This window comes from Hemibagrus wyckioides, linkage group LG10, assembly GCF_019097595.1.
Source record: "Hemibagrus wyckioides isolate EC202008001 linkage group LG10, SWU_Hwy_1.0, whole genome shotgun sequence".
NCBI lineage: Eukaryota > Metazoa > Chordata > Actinopteri > Siluriformes > Bagridae > Hemibagrus > Hemibagrus wyckioides.
The window spans coordinates 7364635-7388813 of NC_080719.1; the positions used below are offsets into that span (position 1 = coordinate 7364635).

Here is a 24179-nt window from a genome sequence, read left to right on the forward strand (position 1 = left end):
GGACACTTTTTATTGCCACACATTTACTGTATGGGTCAGATTATACACACATTCCACAACCTATCATTAATTAACTGTTATTCTATAAGCTGGATAAATTTTGGTTTTTATTTAAACTTGATGATTTGATATTCATTATCTACTTTTTCTGTCTGGCAAAGTGACCCATTAGACCTTTAATAACCTTCAAGAACATCGTCTCCTAAGTGAAGGTCATCTCAGGGTGAGTGAGAACCTGTGAACCTGTCTTTTCAGCGCTAAAGTAGATATTTGTCTTACAGATATGAAAAATAGATGATGTTCACTCAGAAGTAAAAATTGCACAACCTAAAAGATTATAAAATAGTGTATTTTTCTATGTGCATGAAAAAGTTAATGCTGGCGGTAAAAAAAATGTGTGTATGTGTGTTCTGGAAAGGGAAGATCACCCATGATTGGACATTTATTGAGGTACATGCTGTAAAAGAATATACTTTTAGGTGAACTTGGTTTAATTTTAAAATAATTTGTGTGATTTTTTTTCCCTTATTTGAAATTAATTCCTGATTTATTATTTTGTATAATCTGAAAGCTATTAGAATTTTAAATAGAACATTCCAGAATAGAAAAAGTATTATAGAGTACAATTTATCTTGTTCCCTTGGCGTAATATTGCATTCTTTGCACCTATGGAACAGTTTGATAAAGCATAAACAGCAAACGAATGGTACTGCAGAACTCTTTATTTCACGTCCATCTAGCACATAAATAGCTATTATAGGAGGATTTCATTCAATTTGATTAAACATGGCAGTGTAATAAAGATCAATAAAAAACGCTTCAATGTTAGAGCAAGGGCGAGGGTTTTGTCCAGGGTCCAAGGTTTCTTCCCACTTAGTATGTCAGTAAGTGATTAGTTCCTTTAAACTGTAGCGAGAATGAGGGTGTGAATGTGTGGGTGCTTATGGCCCTGCGACAGAACCTGTTCCCTCCTACTATTCCGGTACTAACGTTGACATGTTAAGTTTAATGAGTTGATTTTGAAGATTAGATTTAAGATTAGACTTTCTTCCAAGCCAGATAAAAGTCCTATCTATAACTTCCATCACAGCTAAACTTCTCGAAATCTCCTTTGTAAGATTGTATAAGTCATCTCCTCTTAAGATATGAAATATTAGTTTATAAGTGGGGAAATATATGGGGAACTGTTTTGGTTTTTAGCTATTCAATAATGATTATGCAAATAAGCCCAGGTCCATTAGGTAAGACACCTCAAGGAAAGTGAAACTCCAGTCCTGGAGGAGCAGAGTTTAGCTGCATCGTTCAACACACCTGATTTACATTTCTCAATTTTTTAGTTGCTAATTTCTAGTGTACTATTTATAGTTGCTAAGTCATGTGTACTATTTTGTATTATAATACAGGTAATCAGTGTTAATTTGCAAAGCAACTGATGCAATGTAAATTAGGATTTAAGCTATAGTGAGTTTGCAGCCCCTGTCAGTGGTGAGGCTTTTACAATAGGAACTGAACAACAAAAACTAAAAGACAACAAGATTTATGTATAGTTATTGATGATGAGAAATTTTTAAAAAGAACAATAAAACAAATACAATTTGACTTTTGATAGGTATCAATGTAAACATACACACACACACACACATACACATGTATACCCTCCTAAGACCCAAGCTTTGGTTTGGCTTGCATTTTAGATTTCTTCTAGCTGTTTGGAGAAACCAATAAATATAATAACCAGATACTTTTGAACATGAAGCCACTTCTTTTGTGTACAACAGGTTCCAGTTACAAAGAATTAAGTATTCTGGGTTCAGTGGGGTTCAGTGTCTTTGCTGACTTTATAGGTTCGAGGTCACAGTGAGGATCAGGTATTTATTTTCTGCTCCCTCTAATCAATTCCTCCCTCCTCCTAATGCTGCCTAATTTATAGTTCTCAATTTTCTACATCATAATCTCTTGTTGGAATTAACAAAAAAATTAACCATATGGCACGAGACTGCACTCTGAAGGATTGATGTTTACCAAGAAAGGCTTCGAAGTGCCTGGATGATGAAGGATATTTAAGTCATTTAGTCTCTGAAAGGGCTGAGGTGCTTCCTCTGTCCACTGGAGTGTCTTCAGTTAACCTGTGAGAACTGATGTGCGAGGTGATGCCAAAGCCAAAACCCCCCAGTGAACTGGCAGTAAAAACTGGCAAATTCCTGGACCCTCTGCAGCTTTTTAGTTGTGGCAGAGATGCTTTAACCTTGGTTTAGGCCATCTACACATATTGTTCTCCCAAAAACTTTACAGACCATTTGTGAACTTGACACTTATTCATGAGCTTCTGGAGGACCTGGTTGACATGGTTTACATGCTATTCTTGAGAATGAGAAAATCAAAGTATCATCACTACAAACTATTACAAAGTGACTGAGAAACTGTCATGGGACTTCAAGCCTGGTAGACAGAAGGGACATCACGTTATAAGACAATACAAGATATTTGTAGTGTCCTGATATGTTTATGAAGGCTATATTCTGCTCATCAATCTCTCTGATATGAATTAGTTTAGAAACACTTTTCTAAAAAATGTTGGCTTCTCTGTTCTTCAGCTGAAGGTATAAGAGGAAACCTGCTCCTTGCTTTAAGCCTGTTTCACACACCTGAGCATTTTCATCTGTATCACCTCTGGGACATGCTTGTTTTGTTTCAGTCGGTGTCCTGGCCGATCTCTTCAGGCCAAGAGTGATCACTGAAACAAGTGAGCGAGCTTAAGAACTGTATTTGAAAGTGTGTTGTGGTCATAGGTGACAAGTGCCAAGGATGTGGCTGCAAAAGAAGTAAGCAAAATTTGCATACCCTGCATTCTCATATGGACCAAATGCCTTTTTTGGAGCATAAGATTAGCACATGTTAAGCATTTATTTCAATTTACAATGACTAGATTACAGATATATTTTTATTTTCTTTTTTTCTGCTGGAATTTAACAAGTGAATAGGAAACATGCACATATTTTAATATAATTTAATATAAGCTTGCCTTTGTCACTATGCATTTTTTGTGATTTAAATCCAAAGCTGGAGTTTATCAAGGATGGTTGGGAATAAAAATAAAAAAATTTCAGTTTAGGACAAACACAAACCACATTCACCGTTTATTGTTTCACTAATGGCTCTTTCCTGCACGTTGCATGCCACTGTTCACAGGCTATTTGTCATTTTTAAATCATAATGGGGTGGAGGGTGGTCAGTTGTTGGACATTTTCTTCACCTTTGTATTTGCCTATGGCATCTACCTATTTGCCTATTGTGTAGAATAAAACATCCGTGTAGAGTAAAAAAAAAAGTCCATTTCCATCTGTACTGCCAGAATGTGGAACTCCTCAGTCTGCTGTGCTTTCGAGTCCCCTATTTTGTACATAGTTCTACCCCCTATACTTATCACAGAGTTCATTTTTGGCCTCACAGGGAACATTTTGGCCCTCTGCATGTTTGCCTTCCATGTGGAGGAGTGGAAGCCAAACTCTATCTACCTGGCAAACTTGGCCGTGGCCGACTCAGTGGTGCTCTTCTTCGTGCCGTTCAGAGCTGACTACTACATCAGAAGCCAGGACTGGATCTTCGGAGATGCCTTCTGCCGCATCCTGCTCTTCCTCCTTGCAGCCAACAGGACTGCCAGCATCTTCTTCCTCACCGCTGTGGCTGTGGACCGTTACCTGAAGATTGTGCACCCACTACACCGTATAAATCGAATGAGCCTGAGCTACGCCATGTGGGTCTCTGCAGGCCTATGGACTATGGTTTTACTTCTCTCAACTCAGTTACTGGGCACGTCGCACTTTTTTAGCGTCGGCAGCCGTGTTCAGTGCGAGAGCTTCAACATATGCTTGGACAAAAATCCACTGTCGATTTGGAACAATGCCTTTTATGTGATCCAGTTCTGCATTCCAGGTAGCATCATCATCTTCTGCACAGCCTGCATTACATGGCAGCTGAAGACTAAGACCATGGACACCACAGGCAAGGTCAAGAGGGCAGTCCAGTTCATTTTCGTCGTCGCCATGGTCTTCCTCATCAGCTTCTTTCCAAGCACTGCTTCACGGGTCGCTGTTTGGGTCCTGAAGGCCTGGTACAAAGAGTGTTCATACTTCTTTGAGGCAAATCTGGCATTTTATATTTCAGTCTGCTTCACCTATTTGAATAGTACACTAAATCCTCTGGTTTACTACTTTTCCACTCCTGCATTCAGTGGTGTCATACAGAAACTTTTCAGGAGACTCACAGGGCAAAAAGAAAAGGTGTCTTTATGAACAGCCTAGAGTAACAAAGAAATTAAGTAAAAAATTTAAATAAAAAAAAAAATGCTATTATTACATATAATAAAGATTCCTTTAAGAAGTCTACAGATAAAAGTTTCAGTACTGTAATCTTATTTAGGTTTCTTCCTCATATCGTCTCAGGGACTTTTTTCTTGCCACCATTGCCTCATTGGCTTGCTCATTAAGGATAAATGTAAATTAAAAATGTTAACTTTATAATGTTTACTCTGATTTTTTATATTCCTGTCCATCTGCATTGCAACAATGTCCATTGTTAAAAAGTGCCATTCAAATAACAGAGAATTGAATTGAATTTAGCTTTTTGTTCTAGCAAACTAGAGTCTGAAAGACCAGGTGGTCGGAGCATTAACTGTGTAAAACACTACATTAGGACTATAAGGTAATACAAGGTAATGCCACCATTTTGTGACATCTGGACTCATATTGACTTGCAAAGTGTCTCATCGCATGCTAAGCTTGACAACAATGAGGCAGTTTGCATATTTTTTATGTAATCTTTCCATGGGAATGTAGACCAATATTCAAAAATTGAAAGACATTCATTTACATTTTAAAGGTGGAGTGAATTAAGAATAGGCAAAAGCAAGAATTCCCTCATTCCCACACACCTGTGACGACTTTAAGTAAAATATATACCACAATGTAAACTATGTGGATGGTTAAAATGTCCTGATGGCACCAGTAATTGGAGTTCTTTCATTTTCATCTTTGTTCTTCTTCAATTTTTAGGTAAATGTTGGGTATTTAGACAATTCAGAATTCTGATGGTTATTTCTTTTTTCTGTATTTAGTCATGAAAATTCCTGTCAATTTATTAATAGTTCAATAAAATGTGGGTTTATTTTTGAAGTTCTCAGTAATAATCTCTGTAATTGTGTTAAATTTTAGCATTGGATGGACAATAATACTGATGATTCTACTATCTCATAACAATTGTCTTTCATCACTACTACATATATATAAATAAATTATGTTTATTTTTAAAAAAAATATGTTTTGCAGGGGTGTAATATTGTGTAGGATATCAAAGTGCACAGTAATAAAGTGTACATATATAAAAATGACTAACATCAGTACTAAAGTGTATAACATGAAAGCATATGATAATATATATATATATATATGACACGTGTAGTATGTGTGTGTAAACAGTAAACAGCAGAAACTATTATGAGTGCAATTTACTGTGGTCATGGCTACATTCATGGAAAAGATTTCTAAGCTGCATTAATGAGAAAATATTGGCAAAAATGGGATTAAGCTTCAAAAATGGTAAAAGAGCTTTGAGAATTGTTTTGTGAGTTTTACAGGCATGGGTAGATGGTACAGGACACACAGAAAAAATCAAGAGCATTACATTGCAATCAATACACTTTGTTTTTAATTAGTCATGGCTCAAGTGGTTAAGGTGCTGGATCGTTGACCAGAGCCCAAGCCCCAGCACTGCCAAGCTGGCACTGTTGGGCCCTTGAGCAAGGCCCCCAACCCACCCTGCTCCAGCAGTGCTGCATCATGGCTGACCCTGTGCTCTGACCCCCAACCCCAAAGGAAGGGATATGTGAAGAGAATTTCACTGTGCAGTAATGTATATGTGACAAATAAAGACAACTTCAATTTTCATGAAAATAAGCAAAATGAGTATAGAAAAAAATAAAATAAAGACACTGAGTGGCATGTAGCCTGGCAAATAAATAAACAACAGTTTTTATTGTTCCAACATCCTTCTACAAGTCTCCAGTGGTGTGCTGATTTTTTTGTAAAGCAACATTTGGCAGTAAACACTGCGAGAACATTTTTAAAGTAATAAAGTATATAAATATAAAACTCACTAACAAAAGTATTAACTTCAAAAAATTAAGTTTATAATATGAAAGCATATGATAATGACGTTATATATGACATATTATGATAAATGACATATAGTATGTGGGTATATATATATATATAATTCTTATTATTACTTTATTACTTTATAATGTTATATTATGTAAGGTATATGGATTTCTGCCCATACTCTTACAGAATGTTGCTCTATCATACCATCTCTTTATCAGAATAGACCACACTTACTACAAATACTTGTTTCACACACAACTCAGTATAACTGTACACGCCATAGTTTCCATAGCAGCCTCTGTCTGTAAAGCCCCACCCACAGTGAGTCAATAGGTCAGCCTTTTATAAAGCCTCAATGATCCGTTTTCACTCACTTTCACTGGTGATGCATTATCTTCACCAAACATCTAATATACAGAAACACCCAGACACACACACACGCAAAATAGATACACAAGTGCTCTGACTGGCGCTCTGACCATTCACCCATCCTCAAGTGAGTTTTATTTATTTTTATTCTTGGTCACTTTTGGGCTAATCTGTTGATTTTCAACAAGGGACATCCATAAAAATCTATACCTTTCAGACCTTTAAAGTTATCGCCAATAACAAGTGTGATTTATCATTTGTATCATGCACAATTCTGTTCATTTAGTTAGTTCAGAGTTTATGTTTATCTGTATCAGTTTTTCAAGCAAAACCGGAAAGCTTTCAGTCAACCATCAGCATTTATTTTCTATGTAAAGGAGCTTTTTACGAAGTGTTACACAGATGTGAGTGATGAAGGTAGATACAACTTTGCAGAGATAAACCTTAGTTGTGGTTTTTTTGTACTTGCAATGTCTGCAAAAAAAATGAATACACCTTAAGAGAGGGTTTTTTTTTTGCAGGTCTGTATAATACTAGCATGTCAGGACGTGTGTCTGGGTGTACTGTACTGTATGCAAAGGCCTAGTTTTCACCTATGGCACGTATATACGCTGGCCTCTTTCTTGCACCACAGAAGCTCGGCTTTGACAGATTTCTAGTGTGAGCTCAGACTTTTTTCTGCACTAGTTCCCATCTGCGAAGGCGTAAGAACAAAAACACAACAAATGTCAATGTCAGCACCTATTTCTTTTTTTTTACTGCATTCATAGGAAATGTTGCAGGCATGCTGAAGCGTTAATATGCTTGTTATGAGTAAGAATTAACGCTGATGTTTAGATTTCTATATGAAATTCTATCTATATTTCTCTCAGGATTTGTTACTGTATAAGCTTCTCTTCTTATTTGATAAAAGGTGTTTGTGTAGCTTATTGCAGAGAGAATGATCCCAACCAACATATACATACAGTATCTAGAAATACTGGTAAATTAAATAAATAAATCAGTAAATACATTTTTTTTTTTTTAAAAAGTGGCCTTGGACCAAGGCAGAATATTATGGGTTTTAAAGTGGCCAAAAATCATCATAGCCATCATTAAATCCAATGTGAAGACACCCAATGTTTCTATAGTATGCTCTCTGTTATCAACTCATTTGATGTGTTTAGCTTGCTGAGTAGGGTAGTTTTCTTGACATGACCCAGATTTGGATGATAATGGGGAATCCAGCATGCAGACCTTAAAGGGAATGTGTACGTTACATCAAGATTATCTGGATTTTTTTCTATGTTGCCTGGCACACGTAATTTCATTTATAATTTGGTTAAAGCTTTTAAAATTATATTTCTGTCTTGAATTACTGTATCCAAAAACATTTTAACATGCATCTTGTCTTGATAGTCAGTGTTAGACCTTTGACAACACAAATTAGCAATTGTTGTAAGAACATTTTTAAGATTAGATCAAATTCCTGCTTAATTATATTTGCAGTGAACACTGAGTTAAGCTCACCTTGGGTTGCGGCATTACTGTTAATGTTACCTCTACCTAGTTAGAATCACTTTCTCTACAACATTACAATAGATAGATAGATAGATAGATAGATAGATAGATAGATAGATAGATAGATAGATAGATAGATAGATAGATAGATAGATAGATAGATAGACAGTATCCACATAATATATAAGGCATGCAATTAATACTAAAAAATACTAAATACTAACGTAATGATTCTAATCCAGTGTTTGATATTCATAGCTCATAATATTAACATACACATGAATATGGCGAGTTATAATGTTTTGGTCTAGTTTCTGTAAAGCACAATCACTGTCTGAAGCTTTGTTTGGGCTCATATAAAGAAAGCTGCTCATGCAATACGCACTATATCTATTACAGCCTGGGGATCTACAACCCAGCAACATAGTAATTATATAAATGTTTTATTTTTTAAATACATGCTGTGTCAACATCCTTACCAAACCTCACTCAGGTAAAACAACCCAAGATGGTTTAGTCCTCATTGAACCCAAGGCGGAGGTTCCAATTTCACAGAAATTGGGTTACTTTTAAGCCAGCAGTTTTAGAGTGTATGCTTGTGTTGGGTCTGCCCAAGGCTATCCAAAGTATTATTACACCAGTTTTGCAGTTTAAATGCTACAGGGTATCCTATTATCAATATATTGGGTTTCTTTGCAGCTCCGACAGCCACATGGCTCATCAAGGTCACCATCAAAATTCATTAAACCATCCTGAGGAAAACGATGAGACGCGGAGTGAGGAATTTCTCCTGACTCCAAAAACCTCTCTCGATCACTCCATTGCCCTGAGCAGGGTAGTTGAAGGACAGACATTTAGCCACCAGCACAATCCTATAAGGGCCAGTTTTACCCAGTCCCATGTAAAACTGACCCAGCCTGATCAATTAACCAGACCCTGCCAGCAGGCACTGTACCCTAACCAGTTTAATACTGACAGAAGAAATTTGGGGACTCGTCATGGCTGGCACTACACCAGCTACCATAGCCGAAGTCCTGGAGGATGTCAAACGAGCAGTCTACCCCCATACTTGCCCTCTACTGATTACCAGACTTACCTGGGATCTGGCTGTGTTTTTCCCAGTTGGCATCACTCCTACCCAGGTACATACAGCTTCAGCCTTAACAGTCTGGATCAGCCTGGCTCTCTGCACTCTTTTCTTGCATCTGGATCTTCCGTACACACGAACCAGGTCATGCCTCTCCCTGGCCTTCACTGTGGGTACAGTGGGCCGGTTCCACTCCACGTAGACCCTCAGGATCATCTCATCCCCAGGCCTGGATATCAACCACCACACAGACACAAAGGTAAGTGGATGAAGTTTTTTAAAAATCCCTGGATTCCCATTAAGTGTATATGTGGATACTGTTTAATAAATATTGATATTATATTATACAAGTTATGTATTGTGTCTTGACTCTTCTGATATCGCAGATCCTGAGCTATTAGGATATACATGTCCGGGTAACACAAAAAAGTGAGTAACTGTGTCACTATACTGATGTATTGCAACAATACTGCAGTAATAAAGGGATAATGCAAATCAATTTTAAGGAGTTACACTGATCAGGCATAACATTATGACCACTGACAGGTGAAGTAAATAACACTGATTATCTCCTCATCATGGCACCTGTTAGTGGGTGGGATATATTAGGCAGCAAGTGAACATTTTGTCCTCAAAGTTGATGTGTTAGAAGCAGGAAAAATGGGCAAGCATAAGGATTTGAGAGAGTTTGACAAAGGGCCAAATTGTGATGGCTAGATGACTGGATCAGAGCATCTCCAAAACTGCAGCTCCTGTGGGGTGTTCCCGGTCTGCAGTGGTCAATATCTATCAAAAGTATCCTTTAAGTCCTTTGAGTTGCAAGGTGGGGCCTATGGGCTTAAAGGATCTGCTGCTAACCTCTTGGTGTCAGATACCAAGGCACACCTTCAGGGATCTAGTGGAGTGGCAGAAAAAGCAGGACAAACACGATATTAGGCAGGTGCTCATAATGTTATGCCTGATCTGTGTATTAAGTACAGTATTTGGTAATTCTATTCTATTCCAGTTTGTCTGAATTTTGCTTGAACCTGTCAATGAAGATGAAGGCATCTGTAGCATTTGAAAACCTTTCTCATTTTCTAAGTGCTTAGATTAGATTATCCGTAGATCTTTATGAACAAAGTGTAATTATACAGTAAAAGGTATTGCTTGTTGTTGTGGCTGAATGGAGTTTCCTCTCCACAGTGGTGCTGTGTCTTACAGACCTGCTCAGAACAATCCCGGCACCACAGAGCTTTCCCAGGAACAGAGTGAGTGCTCTTAATAATTCATTGTCTAGCAGAAATTTATGAGACATTCACTCATGGCTAGTGTGCACACTGCACTACAACACAAGGCTTAGTGTTCAATAATTTTGGGCAGAAGTCCTCCGAGCTGCTTCCTCCGTAAGGTTTTGAGGAACCCATGCCCAGCACAGAGACTGAATGAACATGATTTGTGTTTCGGTCTTCAGTGGTTATGCTCTGACCTGGTTTTCATCATATCTACCGCATCAATCCTTCCACATAACCACTTTAACTTCACTACATGAGATCAGCCATTTTTGTTCTCCTTATACATTAAATCATGAAGCTTAGCAATCCAATGGCAGAACATCTCATATCACTGCTATGCTGAGGACAGACAAGTCATATTACAAGACGTCTTAATGTACACAAAAAATAACTACCTTTCTCACATTTCTTGTTAAACTAAATAACATACCTGCCCAACATCGTTTAAAGCACTTTGTATCACAGCACCTCTGAGTTCTCTAATCTGATTGGTCAGAAGGTTTGCTATAACAGCAACTCTGACTATAATTAAAATCATTCAAATCATTCAATCAAAAGCTTTCTAGAAATTAACTCACTTTAATATGTTTCCATTTTAAAAGGAAATAAAGTGTATAATACTTTTCTTGTTATAAGAATTCTTCCCTTTTGGAAGTGTCAGTACTTTGTAACGATCACAATTAAAGCTGTTCTTCTACGTTTTCTCACACAGGGTTCTTACATTTGTCTAACTTCAAGAAAGAGAACTAATGTTTATAACTGCTATAACATTACTGATCATTCAGACTGTCTATTGTTTAGACACCCAAAAGTAGTCAATCTGGGAAGGTAATTTTGTGTTACATCAGGCTGAAATGCAAGACTTTGTTGTAAAGCAGCGTTTTCTGTCACAATATATCCCAACGTACCTAGATATTTCTAATTCTAAATGAAAATATTAATTGAGAAACCTTAAACTCTACCTGAATATTAAATATTTCGCATTCATGAAATGGAAAGTTTACGATTTAACACCCCAAACCCAAAAATATTCAACATAAGCCAGCTAGTTATCTAGAGCGATGCTCAACAATCTGACGAATAACAATGCAGCCCAAATAACATTCAAAATACAAGCTTCTCTTACTATAGAAACTGTTCAAATTCTCACATAATCATTTCCAGACTCCTGTGATGTGGTACAGTTCGTTGGCCTAAATCAGAACCTCCTAAAGTTTTCTCATTTGCTAACACCACTACTGAAGTCGCTGCGCTGGTACCTTGACAGGAATTAGTAGGCGAAACTTTGTCTTTGTAGTGAATACCTCAAAGTGCACTGAACTACATTTTTAACCCATTTCTAATCAATTCTAGTCTTCAAGGTGCCTGACGTTTCCTCCTCAGTGGTGGAATCAGCTTCCTACTCGGGTCCAAGACTAGCATTTCCATACTCTGCCCTTCCGATCCTTTTTTCTCTGCTCTTTGATTTATTGTATATGCATTTACTATTAGACAAGCCTTCTCCATCCATTGTATGAAGCAGCATTAGACTCCCTCCAATCCTAAAACATCCTCAGATACTTTGTAAGTCATGCTAGATAAGAGTGACCAAAAGCAAATGGAAACATGTCATGGATGTACTAGTCTACTTCTCTCTCTCGCCCTCTCTTCTCTCTTGCATGCGAAGGAAAAGTGTTTGTCACGTATGAGGTGGACAGCGAAGATCATCTTAAAGAGGTCATCAAGTTCGTGGCCTTGTTGAGAAACAACGGCTTTGACACGCACGTAAGAGGATGTGCATCAGCTTTTTTTCATGTTTCTTTGTTCTGTAACAGCATCCTGAAGTGACGAATTGTTTCCATCTGTATGTATCCAGATTGATGTTTTCGAGCAGCAGCTTTACAGCATCAGTAAGATCGACTGCATGGAAAGATATCTCAATGAGGTAATACCTGTAAATACCTGTGCATTTTTTTCAAGGTGTCAACAACCATGATCAGATAAATACAGATTTAAATAACGACTCGTCTCATGCTTTTGCATCAGGAATGAAAAGAAAATCACCATGTAAATCCTTTGGGGTATTTTTAAGTTGTGTAGTTGACCAGGTTTACGTTGATCTCCACCTTCCTTCATTTTTCACTCAGTTCTTTAAATACTCTGCCATCCAGTGTGTCCTGATCTGACGTTTCTGACCATAACTGTAAAACAACCTCCTCTTCAATCCAGCTGATTCAGATTCAGAGCAGAGTTTTTTATAACAGCCATTAGTTCAAGGTAGTGTGACTCAAAATACTCGGGAAATGTAGGCAGATTGTTGTTCGTTGCAACCGTTATTACATCACAAGCAGCATCCCCAAAGCCTAGAGCATTGTGGGTGACCCAACATACCCCACACACACTCTTCACCCTCCTGCCATCTGGAAAAATCTACCCCCATAACCAGACTGTATTACAGTTTCTTTCATCAAGCCATCAGGCTCCTTAACACCCAGAACTGAACTGAACTGAAATGACTGGTGCACACCCACACACACATTCAATACACATCTATGTTTACAACACCGCTGATATAAGCACTGTCTATATGCTGTTTTGTTTTGTTTTTTCACATTAACACTACTTTTTGCCCCTATCACGTGCTGATATGTTAATCTACATTCCGCTTTTGACGTGTATGTTAATCTGTTAGTTATAAATCCCATTTCCTGCACAATGATCCATACACACTGTGTGCTATTCGATTTTATGTAGCTGTCTGCACTGTCCTTGCCTTGCACTTTTTGCACACCATGCACTTTACAAGGCTAGGCTAACTTTTTTAAGTAGCACCAAGGTCCAAGAGGAACCTTGTTTCATTTCACTATGTACTGCGCCAGCTGCATACGGTGAAAATAACAATAAAAGCATCTTGACTTGATCTTGGTTCTCTGTCTTTCTTGCAGAAAGATTACCTGATTATCATGGTTATAAGTCTGAAGTATTTTCAGACAGTAACAGGTGTTGGTGTAGGTGTGGACTGTGATGAGAGGACCTCAAACACTGTGTACATCCACAAGCAGGTGTGTAGTGACTCACGATTTTGGTCTTTAAAGCTTCACGCAGTCGAATTCCTATCAATGTACTGCCTTGTGTTTTGTTTCACACTCAGCTTCAGAGTGAATTCATTCAGAATGGCTGCAGGAACTTCAGGGTCGTTCCGGTGCTTTTTCCTGGAGCTAAAAAGGTAAATGTTTAGCTTAGTCATTAAGCTTTACTGCTAATGACTAAAAGCACAGAGTGAATGGATGGATATAAGAATTTAACAAATAAATAACTGGAAATGTATCAAGCTTTACTTAACTTGAAAGGTCAAAGACAAACAGAACTGATATGACATTATTCATGCCTGTATTTCAGCTTTAATCTCAGCTTTAATTGAATTTCATATCATCTTTAATCTCAGCTTTATAACTACCTCAGATATGTAGAATTTTACAGTACGTTATTTAAGTATGCTTCACATAGTGAAATTCTGACATTTCTTACTTTAGATAGTTCTGAAAACTACTGAAATATGTTGTCCTTTTTGCACATACACTGGCAAAAACATGACATCTTAACAAGTGAAAGTTATCACTATATTCAAGATGTTTTACTTACCAAGATGTCAGTGTATTTTTAAAAAGTTTGAGATATTACGATACTAAACACAGTATGTATTCATCTCTTATTTTGCTTCTGGTCCTCAGAGCTACGTTCCCTTTTGGCTGCAGAACACACAGCTGTACAGCTGGCCCAGGGACCGGGACGATATTCTGCGCCGGCTCATGCGTGTGGAGAAATACAACCCCCCACCTGTCGGCCCGCTGCCTACCATCTTCTCCATGCCTATCTAACTGGCCAAGATGCATTTGGGACAACAACAACAAGAAGACCAGTGCAGTCTTAAAACTTTTAGCCAGCTGTATGATGGGACATGCACAGTCAGTATAACACACAGGTGTAATGAAATGCTTGACATTATGTAAAAGAAGAGATAACGACCAGAGATGTATATCAACTCGACCTATAGTATGTATGTACATATAACAAATGTGCATTTAAGCTGATTGAATTTGATTACTAAAAAATAGAAATATTTAGAATCTTCAAAAAAGATGTCCAGAAATTGATTAAATCATTTAATAATCATAAGCTGAAATTCAAGATTCCCTTTTCCAATTTTTTCAGTATTAATTCATTCATTGATTTATTTTTTTTTGCATGTAGCTGGCAATTAAAACAGTTAGGCTCGTACCATTTAATACAGCTGTGCCATTTTGTGTTTTAGTATCGAGCAAATGCAGAAAGTGCACATAAAAATATACCATAAAAACGTACCACAATCGCAACAAAATGTAGCATGACATCTGGCATTTTGTATCAGATCTAAATAAATATTCACATTAAAATAATAAATATGACCAAAACATGGTACTATCTGTTGCCACATTAATGCTCCTGATCCGTGGTGCAAAAACGCAGGCCCTAATCCCTAGAACTAAATCATATAACATAATCGGTATCTTACATTTAATCCTGTCATTATGGCCTGCGTGAAATAAAGTACCTTCAAAGTGAACTGATTAAAGGTCCCTGTTATGGATGCGTTCTTTTAGTTTGTCGCGTCCCTTATAATAGGGAATATTTTATAAGTTACAACACCGATGTCTAATGATTTAAGTTAACAACAAAAAGAAAAGAGTATGGCAGCAGCAGATTAACACAAGTTACAGTGATTTAAACACTTGACCTTTTTTTTTGCACTTGATAGACAACAACTTCATGAGGCGATGTAAATTTTGCTACAAGTGATCTGTTAATAAAGAAAAATCCTAATCAGGGGAGCTGACTGTCTTCTACTGTCAGATCATATTCTCTGTGATGATTTTACAGAAGGCCCATTGTCAGTGGCAACAAGCTGGGCTTTAAATACTTATGAAAATGTCATGGTACCTGATTATTGATGTAATCACCTCTAAATGTTGTCATGCACTGCATCCAAGGTCTTCATTTCAGATTCTGATCTTTTTTGGCCCAAAACACATAAAGGTTTGATATTACATTTCTACACGAGTAAATACTTGCAGTTACAGTAGTGTTGCACTATTTACAGTCTGTAAGGTTCATGAGGTCACTGCCCTAACAAGGTGAAAGATGGAGATAGGCTTTTTAGTTGAACATGATTGATTCGGGGTCCTGGTTCATCATTTGGGCCATGTGTCGTAGCACGTCTTTCTTAGTGATGATGCCGAGTAACCGCCTGAGGGGTAAAGAAATATGATGTCAGAAAAATGTACAACATGGATGCAATCAACCAATCGTGAAGCGGCAGCGCAAAGCAAAAGATCATATAGACGTGGGTGAAGAGCTTCAGTTAATGTTCACATCAAACATCAGCACACAGGAAAAGTGTGATCTCTGTGACTTTGATCGTGGCATGGCTGATGGCACCAACATAAACTGTGTAATGTTTAGAGTTTATACAAAATGTAAGAATGGAATAGAAACAAACAGTGGCTCACGTTACACCGCTCCACTGTTGATCATTCTGACACCATCTCTCATTCCTTACTTACTTTAAAAAATGTATCCCCCATTTTTCCTTGCGTATTAATTTTTTTTTTTATCCGAACTAGCAGAGCTTGTATTTTATCCCATTTGTTTCATTGTTTTTAAAAAGCAGGGTTTTTAGATGGATAGTACTCTCGGTCTCTCTTATGAACCGGCATGTGTTTTTCACAGACTACAAAACACCTCTGTAAACCACTCTAAATAAAAGCATCTGACAAATGGCATCAATTTAAATGTATCTGTCGTTTCACCACTTCGTTACACAATATATCTATAAATATACTATAGATTATTTGCCTCATTTCAGCTCTGGTGTGCCCTCTAGTGGACCTCTGGAGGATTGAAATCCTCCAGAAGTCGCTGAACATGTACATGCTTCTTATGTGCCCAGGACTCTTGTAGATACTAATATAGTATGATCGGTATGAACAGGACTGTCATACTAAGCAAGTCATATTGACTAGAGACATCATGGTTTAGGATCTTACCCACTGCGAGTGACAAGGCACTGGCGAAGGCCGAGCTTGCGAAAGATGTCCACCACGGTCTCCATAGGTGTGTGGTCAGTGACGGTAAAGGGACTGAGGTTGAGGATGCGCCTCAGCTTCAGGGGCTGAGGGTTCGAGGCTGGCAGCTGCGGTGCGTCCTCGGTGAAGTACACCACTGAGTTACTCACCACACCATCCTGCTTCTGACGTGCAGTCTCTAAATATACGTGGACAGAGCAGAGAGCATGAGTTATATAATGAATTATAAGAAATACTCAAAAACAATTTTTGTTTTTTGCAATAAAATTCTGAATAATTCAGTAAGAGTTACTGAAAGAATGTTAGAGGTAGATCATGGAACAGTATGTACTAAATAAAGATTATTTAATAAAGATGCGTTTACATTTATGATATTTGACAGACGTGCTTTGAAATCTCTAGCAATCATTTCTGCCCAGCTCTTTCAGATATTGGTTGCCGACATAGTGTGCTTTAAGAGGACTTAACATCAGCTCAGCAGATTAAATTTAATGTCCTATTTGTATACGATTCCAGCTTTAGCTTTACAACGCTATCTAATACTTCAGAAATGTGGGTAAATAAATATTCTGTCTTTCTGCAGAACTGTAAGTGAGTGTAAGTGCTTACTGATAGCCAGGGTCAGATCCCTGCGCTGGACAAAACCGATGAGTCTCTCGGACTCGCGTGAGACGACCACGGGGAAGCCGTTATAGTCTGTCTCTTTGATGAGCATCTCGACGTCCTCCACTGTGGTGGAGTCCTGCGTGAGGACGGAGAGTGGCGGCTCGTTCCTGCGTGGTCGCATCACATCGGTGGCCAGCGTGCGGTGGGTGAACTCGTCCTGGTCCAGGTACGGGTAACCGTTCAGACGGATGTGTGCCTCATAAATTCCCTCTTTACCGAATGCATCCGCCACCCACTTACTTGTGACAGCGGCGGCCATTAGAGGGACAATGTACTCTAGGCCACCGGTCAGCTCGAACATGATGACCACCAGAGACACGGTCATCCGAGTGACTCCACCTGAAATGAAGAGAAAGAGAGTGTAGAAGTAAGACAGAAACAGGAAAGAAAAGGACTAAATAAAACTGGTCATTAGACTGTAGTGTTATAATTGTGCCTTCATGTTGCAGTGATTCATGTTCAATTGAATTAAATGAACTAAATGTTTAATTACTGTATTATTTCTTTAATTCTTTTTTTCCCTCAAAACAGATTAATGCTTCGTGTAAAGCATTTCAGTCAAAGCTGCTTTATTATTATTATTATTATTATTATTATTATTATGTTTAAAGAATACTTGTTATTTAATGACTACTTTATTCCATATTTCATAATAACTCTTCCTGATTTTGCTACTGAGCCTGGACACACCCAGGTTTTAAACCTCATCTAGTTTAAAATTTCACATTCAGCCACACGAAGCATATCACTGGTGCAAACAGACGATTACAACAGATCAACATCTACTTCCCCATTTATGTTGGAAGTACAGTATAACCCAGCTTAGACCACAAGCTGTATGAACCATACATGAAAATTAATTTGCCAAAGCATAGCCTTGATTATGTTGCACTGTCTTACCGAGACACGCTGCGGCCCCCACCATGGCGTACAGGCCGGGGGTGACGCAGTCTGCACCGGGGCGACACCAGTTCTTAAAGATGATCCAGTCGTGGTGGTGGTAGGCCATCTGCTCCACAGCAATGCCCACTATCCGTCCAGCAATGGCTCCAACCGCCATACTGGGGATGAATAACCCTGATGGGATCTGAGCGAAGCAGCAACACAGAACTTACTTAAATATTTGAATATGAAAAGTGATCAATGAGCGATAGCCTTCAAGCAATGACGTACCTTCATGCCAAAAGTAAATATGGTGATGACTATCTTAAAGATCAATGCAAGCGCCAACTGCCAGAGGGCGCTGTAGACCCCCGGCCCGGCTGGTCTGTCTGGTATGTCATCCTCTGGACGGCTCATATTGGGGTTATTGATGTAATCGCAGAGTTGGGAGGACTCGAGAGCACCACAGTCATTAAATAACTCTGAGATGAGCTCGCTGGTGCTGCGGCGTGTGTACGGGTTAGGGAAAGCCAAGATGGCTGTAATGCCCGTCACTACGATAACCTCCAGGACAGGGTACTTGCCGAGACGAGTGGTCTTCCTGCGGCGGCACCAGGCAATGTTACCCCGGATAAACAGGGTGCCCCAGAGGCCGCCAAATACCCCAAGCAAGATGAAGGGAACTAGCTCGGCCATGTACCACGGCGTGTGATATTCCACGTAGAATAAAACCAGGCGGTTGTTGCCGAATGGGTTGATGGAGCGCAGCGTGAAGGCGGCAACCAGTGCGGCGAAGAACGAGCGCCACAGAGTCTTAAGAGGGAAGTAATAACTAACCTGAAAGAGGCACAGGAGGCTAAAATTGAAGAAGGCTCATAAAAGGAAGCTGTTTTCAATGTTATGTGTGCTTAGGAATTACAATAGAAGATTTTTAGCATTTATAGAAAAGAAAAATATGGATTGAAAACAGCTCTAAACTCAATTTCCTTTACATTGATTCAGGGTGACTTACAAATAAGTTCAGTCTGTGATGCTCAACAACAAGCACATTAAGTCTGGGATGCAAATTTGTCTGAAATTTAAGAATCTGTTTACTGTGATGCAAGTACCTCCTCTAAGCTGAAAAGCACTCCGCCTATTGGAGCACCAAACGCCACGGAGACTCCAGCAGCTGCGGCAGCTGATAAAACCTACGGATCACACAAACACAGCATGCGGTGTCATGTGGTGTCACTACAGGTCATGACATAAATAAAAAAGAGAACTATAAAGAGAAGAGTTATGCCATCTATTAAACGAACATAGCAGTGCTTTTCACCTCTCTACGTTTGCCTTCGTTCTTGCTGTATTTTGAGAAAAGGCTACAGAAGAGGTTCCCACAGCAGCAGGCAACATGCACCAGTGGTCCCTCCTTTCCCAGACTGAGACCAGACGACACAGCCAGCACCAGAGTGACCGTCTTAATCAGCAGGGTCCACTTCCCCAGGTAACCTCGGATTATGAACCCGCTCAGGATTGTCTTAATCTGGCAAAAGAAGGCACAGATTCAGTTCAGGTTAAATGATGAATAATATATAAACATATTTGGACTTTTTATGAGGAAAAAATACCTTCCATTGTCACGGCCTGTAGTCTATTTTACTGAATACAAAATGAATAAACTACTCTAGCATCATTTCAGTGTTTATATTTACCTGGTGAACTGCTTCTAAAAAGATCATCATCATACTGAGACACTCAGTTCCGTGTTAAAGCTTTTCTGAACCTTCTTGTATAGAACCACTTACCTCTGGAATTCCTGATCCACAGGCATAGGGAGCAAACACTCGCACCAGAGACACAGCCAGAAAGGAGAAGAACAGCGCCCACATCACGTACAGGAAGTAATTTAACACATATGCTCCAGCACCCTAAGCACAATACACACGAGAAAACACAGTTCAGACAACTGGTTTATTTCTGTCATGACAATGTACTTTAGGTGAATTACACACTTATACAGCCTGCTAAATACAAAATCTCAAAATAAGCTCCTATGATATGATCTGTTTCGGTGGAAATCAATTCATATTCAAATGTTTAACAAGAACACACAGATCAGCTATATAAAATATCTGCATGTAGATTTAGGTCATTAATGATGTAATGTATGTAATTACTGTATGTATATATATATGAATATTTTATTGAACGATAGACAAGCTTCATCTCACGTCCTGCTGTACCTCAGTGTGTCCTGTCATTAACTCAGCCCATTTCTGCCACTGAGGACATTTGTCCCTGTCTGCGAATGTAGTCTCGTTGGATGTCCAGCAGCACTGCTCGTGGCTGTACCAGAATGCAGACAGACAAACTCCCTCCTTCAGGTCTGTCATCCAGTCCACAGCCAGGTCTATCACTCCAGCCAATGTGCCTGAGGCAGGAAGGGAATCATCATTCTGACCATCAGCCAGTCACTATTTATCAATCTCACACAGGGCAAATAAGTGTTATACCTGATAGTAGTCCGATAAACAGCATGACCACCCATCCTGACCAGGCATCCAGCAGGCTCTTTACAAACTCCCAAATAGATTCCTTCCGCTTGTTTCGGATCTAAGGATAATATTATCGTTCAGTCAGAGTTACGTTACATGGCCAAAAGTATGTGGACACCTGATCGTCACACCCAGATATGTTTCTTCCTCAAACCGATGCTACAAATTTGGACTCACATAATTGTGTACATGCCTTTGTATATTGTAGCATTCAGATTTCTCTTCACTGCAACTAGAAGGACCAGATCTGTTCCAGCATGACATTGACTGTGTGCACAAAGCAGGCTCTATGAAGAAAGATAAGGTTTGACAAGAACTCAAGTGTCCTGCACATAGCACTGACCTCAACCCCACTCAGCACCTCTGAGATGAACCGGAACACTGACTGCACACCTGACCTCCTCATTAATGATCACACTAATGATCTTGGGGTTAAATGATCACAAAAAACCCAAAGGTATACTCCAAAATCTAGTGGAAATCCTTCCCAAAAGAATTATAATGGCAAGGGGGTTCAAATCTGGGACTATATCTGGAATGTGATGGATGTTCAGGTGTCCACGAACAATTCAGAGATAGTGACACCTGTTCTAGAGGCACCTAGAAGTTTGGCTCTACGCCTTATTAGGACTTCATATATTATTTGAAATATCTGTATCTCACCACTCATCCAAGGGTTTTCATCAGCTCTTACTGCACATTTCTGTAATGCTGTTTATGATGAACTTGTTAAACACGTGTGGCTCTCAAACAGTACCTTCCTGTGCCGGTCAGTGTCTCTGGATTTCTCCCTGAGCCAGTCGATGGTGTGGAAATCTTCATATGTGCCAACATCAGGCATGGGCTCATCTAGGAAGTCCATCAGGTTCCCAGCCCCGTTCATCTCCTCCGTGGGGGTGGCATTGCTGATCACTTGAGAAAAGATCAAACTGTCAGCTTTAAAACAAACCTAAAGACTTTTTACCACATACTACAGTGTCCAAAATAATAGTAACGTTAGTTAGAGAAAAATAAAGCAAGACTGCTCTGCATCATAAACATCCTATTATGCAAAGCTCAACTGCAAAAATAAATAAATTAATTTATTGAAGAAGAAGAAGAAGCACCAAGATATACAATTTTTTTTAAAAATCGATGAAGTATTGGGAAATTACGAGTACATTAATGACCAGCCTAACCTTGGGGCATTAAAGTTATGAAGAATAAGTCAAAATTGAACACACATGTATCAGAAAGGTAAATATTTCCTCCATTATGTTTCAGAAACCTGAATACTACATTAAAGTATAGATATAGACCGGTAATAAACTAGTGTTATTACTGTGTGTTATTACTACCTTATAAACGTGGAAACAAAAGAAAAATGGTTATTAACACTTGTTTTCATTACGTGCTAGGGAAGAAGCAACAAATATGTGTCCAACAGATATTCAGTGTCATCCTGATGATTCGGATAGCTTATAAAGACAACTATTAACTCAGATATTTTTTTTTAATAAAGAAATAGATACTCAGCGTTTTATTTATGAAGTGTTATAACACATCCTGCAAGCTTATGCAAACACGTATGCCAACATTTGCACAAATAATGCAGGAGGGCGAGACAACAACATGACACCACCAGTTAAACAATTACGGTTATATCAAGAATAATATATTTATTGTAATTTATATCGTTTATATTTGATGAAATATGAGATGTGAAGCAGGTGCAGCTTCATTTCCCGCAGCGGAGATTCTCTATCTCATGCATGTACATCATCTGCTTACCTTCTGCCTCCGCCATACTTTATCATTAAATAATTGTCGTATATTAGTTTACTCAGATCCGTTTCTGTAACGTAAACATTATTTTTTTAAAAGCAATAATTCTTCTAAGCGTCACTTTATGGCTGCCATATAATGATATCGCTAGCGAGAAGCTGGTAAATAAACTAGCCGTCACTTTCCCAGCATGCATCGAGGTGCGTCTCAAATCGACGAAACCCGTGCTAAAGAAAAGAAATCCAGCTTAGCTACTGTCACTACTCGAGACTACCGTACTGCGCATGCGCGAAAACCACACATTATAACATTGTGTTGTTAGTAATATTATAATATCAAAATTGTATAACAAATACAAATCGTTTCGTCGTAATTCAGACGAGAAGTAGACACATTTCCGCAGATGTGCAGTACAAATATCAAATATCATCACCGGGGTGGTGGTAGCTCAAGTGGTTAAGGCTCTGGGTCGTTGACTGGAAGATCAGGGTTCAAGCCCCAGCACCAGCAAAGCTGCCACTGTTGGACCCTTGAGCAAGGCCCCCTGCTCCAGGGGTGCTGGATCATGGCTGACCCTGTGCTCTGACCCCAACCCCTAAGGATGAGATATGCGAAGAAAACGTTTCACTGTGCAGTAATGTGTACGTGACAAATTAACTTAAATCATGTTTCCGGGATGGATCAAGTAGTGACAGCTTACCATTTGAATAGTTTGCGCTCCAGCTTTTCTTATTACTTTTTACTTCTTATTTCTTTTACTTTTTTTTTTACTTAATGTTGTTTATTTTCTTAAAAGAACTCTCCCATGCTGCTCCCAATAGCAGTTATTCAAAAACTGATTCTTGTCAGCATTTAAGAGCTTAGATTTTTCTAATCCTGGCACACTATGTCTTTATACTTTGTGCTGAAACATAACCCGTAGTTCCTGTGAAGAGAAATTGTAATTCTACAGCACACAAAGATATTCTATACAAAACATGCCAATTATCTAAACTCAATTTCCCTTCTTAATGCAAGGTGTATTCCTGCATCACAGCCAGTGTTCTTGCACATCAGCTTCATCCACATTCATCCTGACCAGGATAAAAAAAAAAGATAACTGAAGATGAATAAATGAATTCATTCACTTATTTCATGCTGATATTCTTCTTTCATTCATTCATTCAACCTAAGACTTGCGGTGTACTCTGAATGGAATTTTCCTAAAAGAATTCCTATTAAAGACTTCCTAGTACTTAATGTTAAGCCTATTTAGTTCTAATTAAGAAATGTCTGTCATTTTGAGACATCCCAAACTTTAGAACACACCGAACTCATTCAAGACACATTGGCAGTCAACATTTTTAAGACATCACATGATATACGCTCTTTTGTGAGGCACTGTGGTCAAGCTGCAGTTTTTACATTGAAAATGTCAAGAAATCGGTTCGTAATTGCAAGATTTCAATGTTTTTATAATAAGATCGCTTAAGAATGCACTATATTAATTATATAACTAAGGGTCGTATGTGGGCAGGATGAAATGGCAGTGGTTTATGTAGCTAGCCAGAATGTTATTTCATTAGTCTTTTAGCTAATTTGTGCCAAAGCATCTACATAAACGTATTTAATGCTGTGGAACAGTGTGATAGTATATTACATTCTATGAAATGATCTGAATTCCAGTCCCATTTATGAGCTAATCAGGTCAGTGGATTTGGATTTGAGGAAGTGTGGCCGATCTTTTTGATTTGAGACGCAGAACCCGCCAGGCTTGAAGCGCGCGTTTGTGAACGTCAGCACAGCAACCAGAGGTGCGCATAAACTGCTGCAAATTGCTGGGAGAGAAACCTTTCAAGGAC

At 38.7% G+C, this 24179-nt stretch overlaps 3 protein-coding genes and 1 long non-coding RNA gene across 4 annotated transcripts; 2 read left to right on the forward strand and 2 right to left on the reverse strand.

Annotated features, from left to right (window-relative positions):
- The first annotated feature begins 2969 nt into the window (after positions 1-2969).
- Positions 2970-5120, forward strand: LOC131360711 (hydroxycarboxylic acid receptor 2-like). Its single transcript, XM_058401375.1, has one exon. It carries the CDS (start codon positions 3354-3356, stop codon positions 4290-4292), a length of 939 nt encoding a protein of 312 aa, XP_058257358.1. The 5' UTR covers positions 2970-3353; the 3' UTR covers positions 4293-5120.
- Positions 5121-6255: 1135 nt separating this feature from the next.
- LOC131360745 (uncharacterized) lies at positions 6256-13685 on the reverse strand. Its single transcript, XR_009205905.1, has 3 exons — positions 13446-13685; positions 9124-9343; positions 6256-7221 (listed from the first exon to the last, which is right to left on the reverse strand). It is a non-coding gene; the product is annotated as an uncharacterized LOC131360745 (long non-coding RNA).
- traf3ip2b (TRAF3 interacting protein 2b) lies at positions 6522-14374 on the forward strand. Its single transcript, XM_058401434.1, has 9 exons — positions 6522-6654; positions 8727-9373; positions 9501-9543; positions 10300-10364; positions 12055-12152; positions 12244-12312; positions 13313-13429; positions 13519-13593; positions 14099-14374. The coding sequence occupies exons 2-9, from the start codon at positions 8740-8742 to the stop codon at positions 14243-14245; spliced, it is 1248 nt and encodes a 415-aa protein (XP_058257417.1). The 5' UTR covers positions 6522-6654; positions 8727-8739; the 3' UTR covers positions 14246-14374.
- A 143-nt stretch (positions 14375-14517) lies between these two features.
- Positions 14518-22546, reverse strand: clcn4 (chloride channel, voltage-sensitive 4). Its single transcript, XM_058401433.1, has 12 exons — positions 22345-22546; positions 21332-21486; positions 20533-20632; positions 20263-20450; positions 19825-19947; positions 19356-19562; positions 19147-19227; positions 18329-18874; positions 18056-18242; positions 17099-17494; positions 16451-16667; positions 14518-15651 (listed from the first exon to the last, which is right to left on the reverse strand). The coding sequence occupies exons 1-12, from the start codon at positions 22358-22360 to the stop codon at positions 15561-15563; spliced, it is 2307 nt and encodes a 768-aa protein (XP_058257416.1). The 5' UTR covers positions 22361-22546; the 3' UTR covers positions 14518-15560.
- Between the last annotated feature and the right edge of the window lie 1633 nt (positions 22547-24179).

Bases quoted from the DNA above. Each gene is read 5' to 3' on its own strand.
- clcn4 (XM_058401433.1), bottom strand. The intron at 19,228-19,355 runs GTGAAAAGCACT...TGTGATCCGTAG, and splicing joins ACGAAGGCAAACGTAGAGAG to GTTTTATCAGCTGCCGCAGC. The intron at 16,668-17,098 runs GTAAGCACTTAC...ACGTATATTTAG, and splicing joins GGATCTGACCCTGGCTATCA to AGACTGCACGTCAGAAGCAG.
- LOC131360711 (XM_058401375.1), top strand. From the start codon at position 3,354: ATGTGGAACTCCTCAGTCTGCTGTGCTTTCGAGTCCCCTATTTTGTAC.
- traf3ip2b (XM_058401434.1), top strand. From the start codon at position 8,740: ATGGCTCATCAAGGTCACCATCAAAATTCATTAAACCATCCTGAGGAA. The intron at 9,374-9,500 runs GTAAGTGGATGA...CTGATATCGCAG, and splicing joins ACCACCACACAGACACAAAG to ATCCTGAGCTATTAGGATAT. The intron at 10,365-12,054 runs GTGAGTGCTCTT...TTGCATGCGAAG, and splicing joins AGAGCTTTCCCAGGAACAGA to GAAAAGTGTTTGTCACGTAT.